Consider the following 15,053-nt stretch of genomic DNA (forward strand, 5'->3'; position numbering starts at 1 on the left):
ATATATATGTATGTTAACAACACATGTCACAGAAGGCTACACTTGGGGATTATTTTTCATCCTACTCAGTATTCTGCTGCAATTTTCCTGAGAGACCAGCCACTTAATATTTCAGATTATGGAGTCTGTTATAGCCATGGCTATATTATAGATAGGACAAAGACAAACATTTTATGTAAATTGAGAGCTAAATCTGAACTTTCTGAAAGTTTGAAATGTTAGTATGTATGGGGGTTTTTAAAAGGCCTTATTATTCAAAGATCAGGGCCAGCTGCAAAGATTGGATTCACATCCAAAAACATATATTAAAATGCGTACACTTCTTGGTAGAAAGAAGTTTTAAAACCTGTCAGGCTGAGAACAACACTCTTTTTGTGTGCTGCCTGACAATTCAGTTACAGATTGACCCTATTGTTTTTCTGGTAATTTAAATGTGATCGTTGGCAAAGCAGAAAGGTGTGGGAGAATCGTACAGGGAGGCTCACAGAAAGAAGAAAGCATTTCTGATTATACAATATATCCCTGACATGTTGTTACACACAAACCCAATATTTAGCATTTTAAAAAGAAGAAAAAAAAAAAGATAAAAACAATAAAAGAAACAGCAGCTGTTTCTATGTAATGTCGGAGAACAGGTGTGATACAAATCTCCATACCAGCACAATCATATTGATCTCCTGATGATGCACGCATGAAGCACATGTGCAAACGTTATCGACCCATCCGGCTTCTCATTTCCAGGAATACGGCCTGAAAATACCTCTCTATAATTGAAAACATTATCAGGATAAACACCGAATTGGCCAATTATTAAAAACGACACGAACTGAGTAAAAAAAGGTGAGCCTGCTCCCGCAGCACGCCCGGCAGCGCGGCCGTGCGGTGCCTCCTCGCCGGGGAGCGGCCTGCCGCGCTGCCCCCCCGGCACTCGGCACCCCCGCGCTGCCCCCCCGGCACCCCCGGGGCCACCCGCCTTTGGGTGACAAGCGGCCCGGCCCCGGGAGTCCGCGGTCCTTCCCGAGGTGTGTGTGCAGCGGCGGTGCGACGCCGCGCCCGGAGCCCCGGGTGTGTGTGTGGCGGGGGGTTGTCCCGGGAGAAGGTGGCCCGGGGTTGTCCCGGGAGAAGGTGGCCCGGGGTGTGGCGGGGTGCAGCGAGGGCAGCCAGGCCTCCGGCCCCCGCCTCTGCGGGCTCCGCGCCCTTTCCTACGCGCCCCGCGACGGGCCGAGCCCAGCCCCCTGCCCCTGCAGCCCCGTGCTCGGGGAGGCCCGGGGGGGGGAACCGGCCCCTCGGGGCATCCTGCGTCCAGGATCCGTCCCCTCCGGGACGAGAGGCAGGTTTTGAAACCGGCCCTTCCTTCGCGGCTCCGGGGTAAGAGGTGTCTTGCTATTAATTGTTAATGTCTGCCATTAGAGGGCACTAAGCAACTCTGCTTTAACGCCGCTCTGGCGAGGGGGGTGGGGGGGCGTGTGGGGGGCGGGAAGATAGTGGCACCAATTTGGGAAAAGATTAAAAAGGATGTGGAGTCCCGGAGCCTCTGAAGTGCTCATAATGCCCGGGCGCTGCTCAGGACGATGATCATAATAATAATAACAAAAAAAAAAAAAAATATGCAGCGAGGTCAGTCATTTACCAGTCTGCTTCTTAATGCGTGTGACCGCAGGTGGTACCGAGGGACATTGTGATTCATGCCCACTTTCAAAGCAGGACCAGGGCCCGGTCTGAGGCACCCAAACAACTGTCTTCTAATATTAGCACGGCTGTATTTCTGGATCTATTATAGTCTGTCCAGACAGATCCCATTGTAATGGGATCTTTTATTAAAAGATTAGCACTATCTCCTGCAGTTGGTGGAAAAAAATCTGTTATCACTGAGTTATTTGCAGTTGTGGGGAGGGGGCGGGCGGTGGGGGGAGCCGGAGGGCGGGAGAGGGGAGGAGGGGTGTGGGGAGGGCCGGGCGGAGGGCGCGGGCGGCCGCGGCGCACCGGCCCCTGACCCGGCACTGTCCGGGCATTCCTGTCTGCATACTTCGCAGTCTGTTGTGCTTTGGTGGCTCAGAAAAGCGAAAGAATCGAAATTAAAAAGGCAGCTTTTGAATAAACAATACCATTTTCCGTTAAGTAATCGTTTTGTATAAAAGGAAATATCGCCTACTCAGTTTCATTCAGCGGTGCCAAAAAATGTTATAAATGAGAGACCGCCAACTTTTCTAAGGGGAGAATAATGCCAGACTGTGCTTAATAAACTAGTGCCCTAGAAGTTCATTATCGATGTTGCAATCTTTCTGATTCTGAAAGGAGACCGCCTATGTCGCCCCCATTCCCGTCTCGTCTTCCCGGGCTCCCAGTGAAAAGGCTGTCACTTGGGCAGAGCCATAGGTATTAAACTTTTATTTGGCTCTTTCTTTTTTTTTTTTTAAGGTTTGGGGTTGGTCCGTTGGTTGGTTGGGGTTTGGGTATTTTTGGGGGCCGAGTCCCACCGAGCGAGGAGTACGCTCGCCAGCCGCCTCCCGCCCGTCGGAGGTGCGAGAAGTGGGATTTATTCTTAGCAGCCACTTCGCTCGGGGACGGCAGCGCCCCGCGGCCGCGGAGCCGACCCCGGGGCGGGCAGGCGCCGCTCCGCGCCCCGGCAGCCTCCGCACCTCCGCGTGGGCGGGGGGGGTGTGGTGGTGGGGGGAACACACAGGACACGAGGGGCGCCCCACGGGCGGCCGCGACCCCCGCGGGTCTCCAGCCCCCCGCGGCGCGGGCGCGGGCGGCTCCGCGGGCGCGGCGGCCGTGGGTTCGCGCTGCCCTCCCGCCGCTGCGCCAACGGCTCCGGCGCCTCCGCCGCGCAGGGCTGGCGTGGGGCTGCGCGGGTGCGCGCCTGTGTGTGCGTGCACCTAAGGCAGATCATTGGAGAGGGTTTCCAGAAGGTGGAAAATGTCACCTGATTCACACTGAACTTTTTAAATCTCCCCACCCCCGAGCAGGCACACACACACATTAGGAGACCGCCCACCGCAGACAGCTAGGACCCCCGTATAGATTTAAAGAGAGACTGCATTCACAGCCTGACGTTCATTCAATAGAGCGATCATAAGCAGGCTGGCTGGTGCTCGCTCCCTCTCCCTACTCCCCCTCACGCCGTTTCTGTGTCTCTCACTCCCTGCTATGCTGAGGATGTTAAATCAGAGAATCCACCCGGGCACGCTCTTACTCCTGATGTTTCTGTGCCACTTCATGGAAGATCACACAGTTCAGGGTAAGACCAGACTGTTTATTCACAGATATGTTTCTTTATTTTTCCTGTTGTTTTCTGTCTTTCGGGCACGCTTTAGTTCGCTTGCGGTGTTAAACACCTCTCTCCAAGGTCCAACAGGAAAGAAGCTAACAGTGGGAATGCGATTACTCCGTACCCAGGTGCAGAGGTGTCATTTAGATTCCTTCTTGATCGGAACTTCGCACTGCTCTGCTTAGGCACAGATCACAGATGAGGATGTTTCTTGGTATTTATTGTTATTATGCATCATGAATGAAGAGCAGCAGCGTGAGGGAACTTTCCCAGTCTCGGCTCCCGGATGAGTGCTCAAAGTTTGTTGGTAATTTAGCTCAGATTTTTATCTCGCCTGACTGATGGAAGGAGAGGTGGTGGTGGGGAGCCCTACGATTACAGCTGACATTTTTAGAAAACAATAAGTGGTCATTTTCCGGACATGCCTTTAATATTGGGATTTCCTCCTCCTCCTTTTTTTTTTTTTTTTTTTTTTTTTTTTCGTGTGTGTGAATAAATATTAGTGTTGCAAATTCTCCTGCACTGACGAGTATGCTTAAATAAGTTGGTTTTGGTTTGTTTTTTTGTTTTGTTTTGTTTTGTTTTGTTTTGTTTTGTTTTTCCCATGCGAACAAAACAAACCCGAACCTGATATTGACAACTCTTAAGAGCCCTCTTTCGACACAAGGGAATATTGATTTTTATTTTGGCAGCTTTTTTTCCCTTATCTTGACCGCGTTCTAACCACAACCTGGGGGTCTTACCATTGCTTGATTTTTACTTTTTTTTTTTTACTTTTTTTTTTTTCTCTCTCCCACTACCGAGCTAGCGCATAAATTAATCTAATGTAGGCAACTGTAAGAGCAAAACTTTTTTTGTTTGTTTGTTTAAGTGCGTTGTTTGTTCAATTAATTTTAGCGGGGGGGTAGGAGAGGGGGGAATCTTCCCCCGCGCCCAGCGACATGTCTGCTGGCCGATCATGACCCCTCGCTGCGGTACATTCCCATCGGAGTAAGGAGGCAGGATCGAGCCCTGTCTGGATTAGCACCAGAATCAATTGGTATTGAGTTGCTGGAGAAGTCACATTGGTTATTCACGAGAGACTCATCCCAACCAAAACTCTCCAGCTAACATAGGGGGAGTTTCTTGGACTGATGTGCTTGGCTTGATTCCACAAATAACAGGGATACTAGTAAAAAAAAAAAAAAAAAAAAAAAAAAAAAAAAAAAACAACAAAAAAAAAAAAACACAAACACCCAAACCAACAAAACCCACTCTATCCGGTTTAAGGACAGCGTACTCTCCTCTGAAATGCTTGCAGGAGAGATGGCACCTATAACTTTTACAGCTTTATCGATTTTTAAAACTCTATAGGGACCTTATACTCTGTATGCCCTTGTATTTTATGTACTTTGCTCCCTTTTTTTTCTTGAGCTCTGCTGACTTATTTTAGTGAAGGAAAGACGTCTGTTAATAGAAGCTGCAAAATGTGGAGATTTCGAAAGACTTCGCTAACAGCAAATGTTCCTAATTCGTGCAGATTGCAAAATGGGCTGGGACTGAAACTCTGTGCGGCACTAAAACAATGCTGCTGTGCAGCCGCGGTGAGGAGGAGAGGGCAGGGGGAGGAGGAAGGAATTTGCAAGCGCGATTTTCTTTTTATTCCCTTTTAAATGCACATCCTTTTCAAGCCTCTGTCACGTGCCGGCAGTGCTCCTTCTGCTCTACATATGGAATAAATACCTCTGAAAACTGCCTCGTCCTGTTCTGATCGGGTCTTTTCTTTCTTTCTGGGTTTGTTTCGGTTTGTTCTTTTGCGGTTTGTTGTTTTGGTTTTCGTTGTGTTTTTGTTCAGGTTTTTTTTGTTTTTTTTTTTTTTTTTTTTCTTTTAACTGCCCCCCCCAAATGGGCAGGAGTAGCTGCGGGTTATGAAATGGGACAAATAAAAGTAAACAGTCTAGTAAAAGTCATTGCAAGGCGCACATGTTGTGTCTGGGTCACTGGTGACTGCCACTGATCCGGCTGGGTGTCCCCCCCGTGTCCGTCCCACCCGTCCGTACCCGCCGTCCCACTGTCCCCCTGTCCCGTCCCCCCCCGTCCCCCCCCGCTGCAGCTGGGAACTGCTGGCTCCGGCAGGCGCGGAACGGCCGCTGCCAGGTCCTCTACAAAACCGACCTCAGCAAGGAGGAGTGCTGCAAGACCGGCCGCCTGACAACTTCGTGGACGGAAGAGGACGTCAACGACAACACGCTTTTCAAGTGGATGATTTTTAATGGGGGAGCCCCAAACTGCATCCCGTGCAAAGGTGAGGGGGGTGCTGCCGAGCTGCCGAGCTGCTCCTTGCTGAGGAGCGGTTCAGGCAGGGACTGGGCTGGGGGAGGAGGAGCGGGGGAAGGAGCTGGAGGCGGGGGGGGGGGGGGGGGGGGGGGGGGGCGGGGGGGAGCAGCGCGGTCCTCCTGCATCCTTCCTTGGTGGGCCTTTGAGGGGTGTCTCGTACCAACCCCGGGATCAGTGAGGGGACCCCCATTTCTGCTTGGCCGCTGTGCACATTGCAGGGAAGAGGGGAGCGACCTCCTCTCCCCCCTGCCCTCACTGTGAGGGGGAATTTCCCTCGAGTGGTATTTCGTGAAGAAGAGAAAAGGTGTTTTCTCTCTATGCTTTGGGGTTACGGTGTCTTTTTTTTTTTTTTTTTCTTTAAGCAGTTTTGACACCAGGTCTGTTCTGCATGCTTGGTACTAAAGTAGTGCCTCTTTCCTTCTGTCAGAAACATGCGAGAACGTGGATTGTGGACCCGGGAAGAAATGTAAAATGAACAAGAAGAACAAACCTCGGTGTGTTTGTGCTCCGGATTGCTCTAATATCACTTGGAAGGGCCCCGTGTGTGGCTTAGATGGGAAAACCTACAGGAACGAGTGTGCCCTTCTCAAAGCCAGATGTAAAGAACAGCCTGAACTTGAAGTCCAGTATCAGGGCAAATGCAAAAGTAGGTTTGCAAATCTAATCCCATCTCCCTCAAATGCCAAAGGGTGTGTGTCTGAGTGTAGGGAGGAGGAGCTGCTGGATGTACTTCCCCACAGGAACCAGAGTGATGTTCCAAATGCTGGGAGACAGTAACTAAACCACGCTCAACAGACAAGGACGTAGCTGGATTGAGAGTTCCCCACAGTCTAGCAGCACTTGTATCCCACCAGCTACCCTGAGATGGGAAGGTGTCCTCCAGCAGCCCTTACATGAGGATTGCTGCTGAAGGCTTTTATTTGATCATCTGTTTCATTGTGTCGCCCATTCACTCCTCACTGGGGCTCTGGGATCTCCTATTAATCACTGTGTGTTTCCATCTTTATTTCAGAGACCTGTAGGGATGTTTTATGCCCAGGCAGCTCCACGTGTGTGGTTGACCAAACTAATAACGCCTACTGTGTGACATGTAATCGAATTTGCCCAGAGCCTACCTCCCCCGAACAGTACCTCTGCGGGAATGACGGCATAACTTACGCCAGTGCCTGCCACCTGAGGAAAGCTACTTGCCTACTGGGCAGATCCATTGGATTAGCCTATGAAGGAAAATGCATCAGTAGGTATCCCAGTTGGAGGGCAAGGGTGGGGGGAGCTTCCTCGATCAGCTGTTTTCGTGTATGAGACTGGATGGATGTAGTTAGCACTGGGGAGGAGGAGAGAGTTCCAGCAGCCTGGGTTAGTGCTTCCCTCTAGGAAAAGGAGAGCCAGGGTGAGCTTTCCTCCTGAAAAGACTGCAAAAGACATGCAGGAGTAGAGGGCGTGATCCTGCTTCTCTTGTTATCACTGTGGGTGCTGACATTAGTATCCAAGGGAGAAGTACCCACCATTAAATAGATGATGACATGGTTACGGTGTAACAAGGTCTTGATATTCAGTGGATCTGGATTCCTGGAAACAATTGTCTTCAAGTAGTCTTGGCAAAGCTTGCATTAACTTAATTGGAAACATCTGATCACTTTTTCCTCTTTAGAAATACTGCAGAGTTTGGAGACGGTGGGTGAAGATAGGAGAATAATCCCTGTGCATCCTGACATTTTGTATCATGATTTCCAGGAAGGACTAATAGTGAAGTGTGTTAAGAGGAAGCACCTTTAGGGCAGCCTCTGATCCCCAAAACTGCCAGGGGAATTCAGGGGAGTGTCAGGCTGCTTTTAGCTGGCATAGGTTGAGGTGAATTCCCTTTCCAATCTTGTAGACAACTACTCTGTGCGGGTTAGTTTAAAAATAATTGATTTAGAAATGCTGAATGTGTTGGCAAATATTGCACTTACCGCTAATTTGGGGAGCTGAATATCCCCTGACATCAAATGGAGCAGGAAAGTCATGTACAATAGTCAAATGTAATTCTGTATTCCTAGGGCCAAGCTCTACTGGCACAGCTGTCTTTCCTCCCCCACAACATAGACAGGCAATGGTGTCCAAGGGACTACTTGCTTGAGGAAAATCAGCAAGTATCATCACATCTACTGTATCTGAGCTTTGTCTATTCACAGTTCACAGGGGAAAGGGAGTTTGGAGTTGGGTTTTGTTGCTTTTCTCTTTTCTTTGTCTTTTCACTTACCTCTAGTATCCTGTGTATATTTTTAGAAGCCAAATCCTGTGAAGACATTCAGTGCAGTGCTGGGAAGAAATGCTTGTGGGATTTTAAGGTTGGCAGAGGTCGGTGCGCCCTCTGCAATGAGCTGTGCCCTGAAAGCAAGTCAGACGAGGCAGTCTGTGCCAGCGATAACACAACTTACCCAAGCGAGTGTGCTATGAAAGAGGCAGCCTGCTCCATGGGTGTTCTTCTAGAAGTAAAGCACTCTGGATCATGCAACTGTAAGTGAGATTTTTAACTCTGCAGACACTTAAAGCTTCTGAAGGCAATCCCTAGGTAATGAAGACTTACACCTTCAAACATAAGAAAGATTGATTTAGAGATTCGAGATACGGTACAGGTGCCATATAAGTATGTAACTATCACACACACACTTTGGTTACTGATAAAATGCAGTAGATCTCCAACAACTAGTTGGCCTTCAAGTTGGGTTTTTGGGGCTATTCTGAGGTCAAGTCATTCTGTCAGGAAGGGGTTTCCCTAAGAGTGTAATTCTAGTGGTTTTTTTTCTTTGTCTGCTCTCTGTAGTTCACTGATTGCTTTATTAACACCTGAATAAACTCTGATTCGATCCAAAAGAACAAGCTCAATGGTAGCACATGGGCATCTGGTTTAGAACAGTTGCCTCTACTAACTCTGAAAGAAGGACACAAAGCAGTTAAACCTAGAACACAAGAGCGCTTTTTATTTGATTTCAGGAATCTGCCAATAAAACCTGAGCCATTGATTCTTCAGAACTTTCTGCAGTTATGACTTCATAGATTATGTATAAAAAACCTTATTGCATAACAGCAGATGCCAAAGAGCATCTCACTACAAGTCGCATAAAATGCAACGTTGTATTATGGCTGTTCAGAGGGCTTTGAAAACATGCACTGAGCTGCTTCTGCGCTGTTGTTGTCCTTTTTTAAACAACAGCTCCCCTGTATTCCCCCATCTAGCCATTAATGAAGACCCAGAGGATGAAGAGGAAGATGAAGACCAGGACTACAGCTTTCCTATATCTTCCATTCTAGAGTGGTAAAACCTCCATCACTATTGGAACAGCCATTGGGCACGAAATCAATGTCCATACTGTAAATAAGTGTATGCTTATTTATTTTGGGGAGAAAAAAAGTATACATATAGTTGAGTCTCGTAGACATTTATTTATACTGTGTCATGTTTTATAATTTATACATAAAATATCTGGTTGACTGTACACCTTGTTTTTTGAAGAAATTTATTCGTTACGGGAAGAGCAGTGTTATTTATTGTGAGGTCTCTTGCTTGTAAAGTAAAGCTTTTCTTTTTTCTTGTAAACTATAAAAGTCCATTCCTTAGAGCTTATCCACATGATCTCATCTCTTTGTTTCACTGATGTTAACTCTTTTCCACTTTAACAAACTTGCATGTCAGTTTCTGTTATGTTTATTTATTGGATTTTCTTCTTGCCGGTTCTGTACATAAAAGATCCCTCGGGTTTTTGTTTACAAGGAATCTTGACTGACCAAAAGGCATTGTAACTGACTTAAGTATAGTTCCAGGGTACAGTGAGGCGATCTTTAAGGAAACTTCCTCCACTTCACTTTTCTCTATTTCTGATCACATCAGGTACTGAAGTGATCTCAGTGTGCTGAGCATATATACTGTACTGTATGAATTCTGGACCCAAAGAAATCGGATTATGAAGGTTATTAATAGCTACAGGGCTAACTGTAATGAGGATAAAGGTTTTATTTTATTGTTGTTTTATTTGTAACATGTGTGTTTTATCAGGTGTTTCCTTTAAGATGGTCGTGCAGTACCACTTTCAAAGTTTTCTTTTCCCAATCAATGTGTCACTAAAAGTTATATCAAAGCTTTATCAGTTCAAGTTTCTTGCTTTTCATAATACTTTTTTTTCTGATGCAATTTTATATTTTCAAACATGGCGAGTTAAATATAAATTCATTTAAATATATAGTTTTGTACTTTTCTACCATGTAAATGTGCAATGTATATAAAAGTTATAATGTGTATTTGTAAATAAATGATGAGTGAAAAAATAAAAAAATGGAATTTTCCTTAGAGACAGTCCTCAGTTTTTGGTTCTAAAGGGTTGTGGCCCTCTGGTGCAGAGAAGACATACTGGTGGTTAGGGGAAAGGACACTTGTATGTGGCGTAGCAGTGAAACACACTGGTTACAGACAAACCTTTCCAGTGACGTTGAATCAATAACCCTTTTTTTCAGACAGGAGCAATATCTCCAGTTCATTGGTATTAACTGATTTTAAAACCAAGTACAGTGATGGAGGATAAGAGATTTGGCATTTTTGTTTCCTTCTCCATCCTCTACACAAAAAGTCTGTAATTTCTTGGACACCTTTAACTTCCATATTTCTAGGTTTTGAACGTGCATTTGAATTTTTGCTGAGCTTCAGATCCATGTTACAGGGGTTGCAGTTGTATCACCATTTTAGATGACCAATAGAAAAAGCAAAACATGGCCTACTTGCCCAAATTAAAGATGTGTAACAATTAGCACAAAAGACCAAAAAAAAAAAAAAAACCAAAACAAAACACCATCAGACTATCAAAGAGCACATTATCACTTCAAAATTATTCTCTCCCAACAGAAAGGTTAATTCAGAATTTCTTTTTTGTGAACCAGTATTCAGACTGGACACACTTTTAAGAGTGAATACCAATACAGTAAACTAAGGAAAGACAACAGTCATAAGCAAAGCAGGGATCAAAATTCTGTTTTATGCTACCTGGATTATGCTGTTCTCCCAGATAGGGCCCCGCTTACCAAACTTTCTCTATCCTACTGCATAAAACCTAAAAATGTACCTAAGCACCTTATTCAATGGTGCTTTAAGCACTTTGCTGAACTGAGGTCTAAGAGCAGTTGACTTATTCATTTTGTTTAAATACAAATCACATTTGAAGGCCATTCCTGTGATAGTCTTGTGTATATTTTTTACTATAAACTCTAATTTGTTATGGATTGTTGAGGATTATCCAAAGCAAATGTAATGTATTCACCTATGAATACATAAAAACTACAAGCGTGTATTTATAATACTGTATTCATAATAATAGTAAAAAAAATCCTGCCCTTCATCCTCCTGTTTCTTCATCTAGACTAGTCTCTTTGGAAGGAAGTACATGATGAGAAGAGCAAAAGGAGTAGGATTTTGGTCTCCTGAGGGAATAGAACCCAGAATAAAGGAGAACTGGGCAGGAGAACAGAGGGATGGAAAAATAACTTATTGGAAAATCTCTCAAAGAACTAGTGAACACATGACAATGACACAGAGACAAAATGTTTAATAGATACAGAGAGTATCAGAGGAGATTTTTCTCAAATTCAGATAGGTCTCAGCTACTTCATTTCCAATAAAACAACATTAAAATACTGTTTTTAATTGTAAATATATTTACATGTCTTACAGAGAGACTGTAGCAGAGCAGGATTTCTGGATTCTAATTTTATGTCCTGCTGCTGGTTCATAAAATAACTTTGAGAAAGTCACTGGCAGACAAATTTTAAAAAGCAACAGAAATGACAGGAAGCTGTATTTACACACGTACATGTATGCGAAATAGACACAAAAATCAACATTAGGATTTTGCTAATAAAATTATCTAAAAGTTCTGCTACTGCATTTCCTGTTGCTACTGCTATTTTTATACAGCTGAAAATCCTGACACCTACCTTGCACCAAAGCCTGCCTGTGATGTTCAGGTGAGGCATCTCCTGAGAGGCTTCATGAGGTGAGCATCTTCTGAGCATGCCTAACATACAGCAACTTCATCATGAAGCAAAACAGCCCTAGAGACTTTCTCCCAGAAACTGGTCCAGCAGTTGTGGCAGCACGACTGCCAGCATTTTACATAATATCATACTTGTAGATAAGGCACTTGTTCATGAAGTGGAAGATGCAGGTTCACTGCCAGTCTCTTCCTGAGGAGATCTTTCCCACATCTCCCAAGAGTGCATCCACCACCAACTCGAGGTGAAGCTCAGGCTGGAGAACTGTCTGTCATGCCTGCTGAAGCCATACCTCTGTATTGGAGAGGAAGTAAGATTCATTGAGAGAGGTTAATTTGCAACCCTAATATGTGCTCCTTTTGAAGAGGAAGTCCCGGGTTCTTGCCCCAGGGGTTGCCTACACATTTTGCATTTGTAATTGAGTAACATACATAAATAGTGCTTGAAGCAGGGGGCCAGAATCCAGGTTGCCTCCCCTCCTCCTTCCCCTAGTAGGTGAGTGCATCCATCCTTGAGCTATGAAATCATGTTTAACTCTCTGCTTAAATCAAGGTTATGAATCTCACATATTTTTCTACACTGAGTCATGGTTACAACAGGAGAGACTTTTTTCATCCTCTCTTCTAGGCTTGTACATGGGCAACTTCCTGGGAAGTGGAAATGTGAACTTAATTCCCTCAGTCTAAGGAAGGTGATGAAGCAATTTTTAATACCTCTTGTCTGGTTTTTTGTGTGTATTTTTGGTTTGGTTTTGTTTTGTTTTGATTCCTCTCTTAATGCACAGGCTATCCTGGACATTGTTTAAATGAAGAGGCAGAGGTGTCTGGATGTCTCAGTACAAGAAGGTGGTTCCCAGCTCTGAAACCATCTTGTAAAAGCTCCTAAAACCAGAGGAGGAATAAATTTTCAGAAATATCTTTCTCTTCAGTGTTTTCTATCGTCTGGCATACATATTCCCCTTGCTGTAAATCACACTTCTGAAACATCTAGCTCACCATGGAGTACAGTTCAGTACAGAATCTCAGGCCTGTGAACTGCATTCACAAATGCAGGCATGCTAACAGAGTGGAGCACGTATGTTTGAAAACAGAAACACATATTCTGGCACTTAAGTAATACCAGCTTAATTCTAAAAGACCTAGCTTGAGGTATCTGAACGATAAGAATAATGCCCCTAAAGCCCTGGTTCCCAAATGTATTCATCTGCGCAATACATGGAAGTGAATATACACAATTTTGATCACACTCAAATGCATTCCTGATAGCTGGGTTCATATGACAGACTCAAGAACAGTATCATGGACCACTTTTGTACCTTTTACCTCTTTATGTGCTTTCTGCTTGCTAATACACCTCAACTAAAACTACATTCCAAGCCTCTCAGCAAATTTCAAACAGCTGCCATTTTTTTTTTTTTTTTTTTATGACATAAAAAAGCTTCCTTCTTTCCCTCCAAATGGAAATCAGGTGAAATTAAATTTCAGTATGCAGTGCTGTTCTCTAGGCAGTGACATTTACTATACAATGAATCACCAGTAGAGAAACATCTGTATCTTATCCCTTTGAAGAACTAGGATTCCACGCTTTCTGGTGAAGCATAACATTTGTACATAGACCAAGGGGTTCACAAGGTATCAGATTTTAAATTCATAATTCCCTGAAGATAAGGCAATTACATTTTTTGTTTGATATTTCTGTAATTCCAAAGCCTGCCTGAACGATTATGGCAGCATGAATTTTGCAGGTAGTATATGAAAAACAGTACGCACAAGTTAATTCTTTAATTTTTTTTTTCATAGACATAAATAGATAATGGACCCGAGTGGCTGAATTTTGCTGACACTCATTTGGGATTGTCTGTATAATTCACATTCATTCATTCATTACTTATGAACAATGTGGCCAATGAAATAATCACACAGTGGAGAAATGACATGAAAACAAGGTGCGAGCCATAATGTTCAGCTCAGCGACCAATTTGGAGTTAAAATCACATTTTTGAGTCATTTTCCTGTAATTTACAGGTGCATTCTTTTGATCTCTTAATCTTTAAGTGGATTTGTTCAACTTCACCATGGGATTGAAGAGCTCTAATATGTCAGAAAACTTTGAAGGAACTTTGGACTCTGATAACAGCTAATCAGACCTCCCAGATAATACAGGATAATGAGTTTACCAAGATGGACCAGGGTAGATTTGAATGTGTAAAGGCCCCTGAATTTCCACCAGTGCCACCCTGTAACAGCATCTGAACCCCCCAGTGCTTCAGTAAGGTCTACAGAGACTCAGAACTCCTCAAAATGAAACCACAGCACTCACATTCAAAAACTAAATTTTAGTTACCTGGTTTTAAAGACTTTTGAAATATTTAAAAATGAATGGTGAAACTATTTTTCATAGCATGTTAGAGGTTCACAGCAAAAGCAGCACTTTTTTAAAAATCACTTACCCTGTGTAGCATGGCTATATGAAAAAGTACAGTTTTACATAAGAAGGACGGTTTAATTTATTTCCCAAGATTTCAAAAATTTAGAGATCTGGAATGCTCTTATTCAGATAACAGTGCTCCTGTCGATCTTCTGATGAGCTTCATGTTATGTCCTCTTCATTTTAAGCTTCAGTCACTTCATATTTTAAGAGGCATGTGGAACTACAAGGATGATGTTGGTGGGTGGCCATTGTTAGAAACACTTAGGAGATATTAAAATGTGTTATCATTTGATTTCTGAATTAGAAGCATTGCTAAAAGAGGTCACATGGCAAGACAGGTAAATAAGCCAGACAGGCAGTTATGCAAGTCCTTGGACAATGTAGACAAAGTTGGCACTGATGTCAAGTGAACCCAGCAGAGGCTCAGGGGCTGGAGCACCTGCCCTGCGTGGGGAGCTTGAGGGACAGAGGTGCTTCTGCCTGGAGAAGGGAAGGCTTTGGGGGACACCTCAGATCAGCCTGACCCACCTGTGAGCGGGTCATCATGTAGACAGAGCCAGGCTCTTTGTAGCAGTGCATGGTAGCAGGACAAGACACAACAGTCATAAGTTGAAACAGGACTTCACACTGCGTATAAGCAAAACCTTTTCCCCATGAAGACAATCCAGCAGAAGATCTCCTGACATCCCTTCCAAGCTGAATTATCCTATGATCCTATGAAGAGGTATGTCCACCCACTTTTAAGTCTTACAGACTCCAAAATCAGAAAGGAATGTCCAGTTAAAAAGCAATTATCTCTAGAAACATTCAAGGAACAACTGTATCACAATAGCTGTTGGATGCAATTGTCAGCAGGATTACAGAACATTCCTTCTTTAATATTTTTCCCTTACATGATGCTTAAGTGACCCTAAACTTTCCCATAAATGTTATTTTCCCTTTGATTTTAGTGAAACTTCTTGCTGTTCAGGGAATGCAGTATCTATTCACTAGAATATTAATTCTGTGCTGAGTAGAA

General features: G+C 44.2%; 1 protein-coding gene across 3 annotated transcripts; it reads left to right on the top strand.

Moving 5' to 3' along the window:
• Window positions 1–2,998: 2,998 nt before the first annotated feature.
• On the top strand, window positions 2,999–9,911 carry FST (follistatin). Of its 3 annotated transcripts, none has more exons than XM_042804918.1 (6): window positions 2,999–3,241; window positions 5,364–5,555; window positions 6,015–6,233; window positions 6,600–6,824; window positions 7,856–8,086; window positions 8,784–9,911. In XM_042804918.1, the coding sequence occupies exons 1-6, from the start codon at window positions 3,151–3,153 to the stop codon at window positions 8,804–8,806; spliced, it is 981 nt and encodes a 326-aa protein (XP_042660852.1). In that variant the 5' UTR covers window positions 2,999–3,150; the 3' UTR covers window positions 8,807–9,911. The 3 variants fall into 3 exon arrangements, with proteins under 3 accessions (XP_042660852.1, XP_042660853.1, XP_032865080.1); XM_042804919.1 differs by having other exon boundaries at window positions 3,000–3,241; window positions 8,564–9,911; XM_033009189.2 differs by having other exon boundaries at window positions 3,005–3,241; window positions 8,807–9,911.
• Window positions 9,912–15,053: the final 5,142 nt, after the last annotated feature.

Source organism: Tyto alba, unplaced genomic scaffold, assembly GCF_018691265.1.
Source record: "Tyto alba isolate M040663 unplaced genomic scaffold, T.alba_DEE_v4.0 Super-Scaffold_42, whole genome shotgun sequence".
Lineage (NCBI taxonomy): Eukaryota > Metazoa > Chordata > Aves > Strigiformes > Tytonidae > Tyto > Tyto alba.

Excerpts from the sequence above, each read along its gene's own strand:
- FST (XM_033009189.2), top strand. The coding sequence starts at position 3,151 with ATGCTGAGGATGTTAAATCAGAGAATCCACCCGGGCACGCTCTTACTC. Across the intron at positions 6,234-6,599 it reads GTATCAGGGCAAATGCAAAA|AGACCTGTAGGGATGTTTTA; the intron begins GTAGGTTTGCAA and ends TCTTTATTTCAG. Across the intron at positions 8,087-8,806 it reads GCACTCTGGATCATGCAACT|CCATTAATGAAGACCCAGAG; the intron begins GTAAGTGAGATT and ends TCCCCCATCTAG.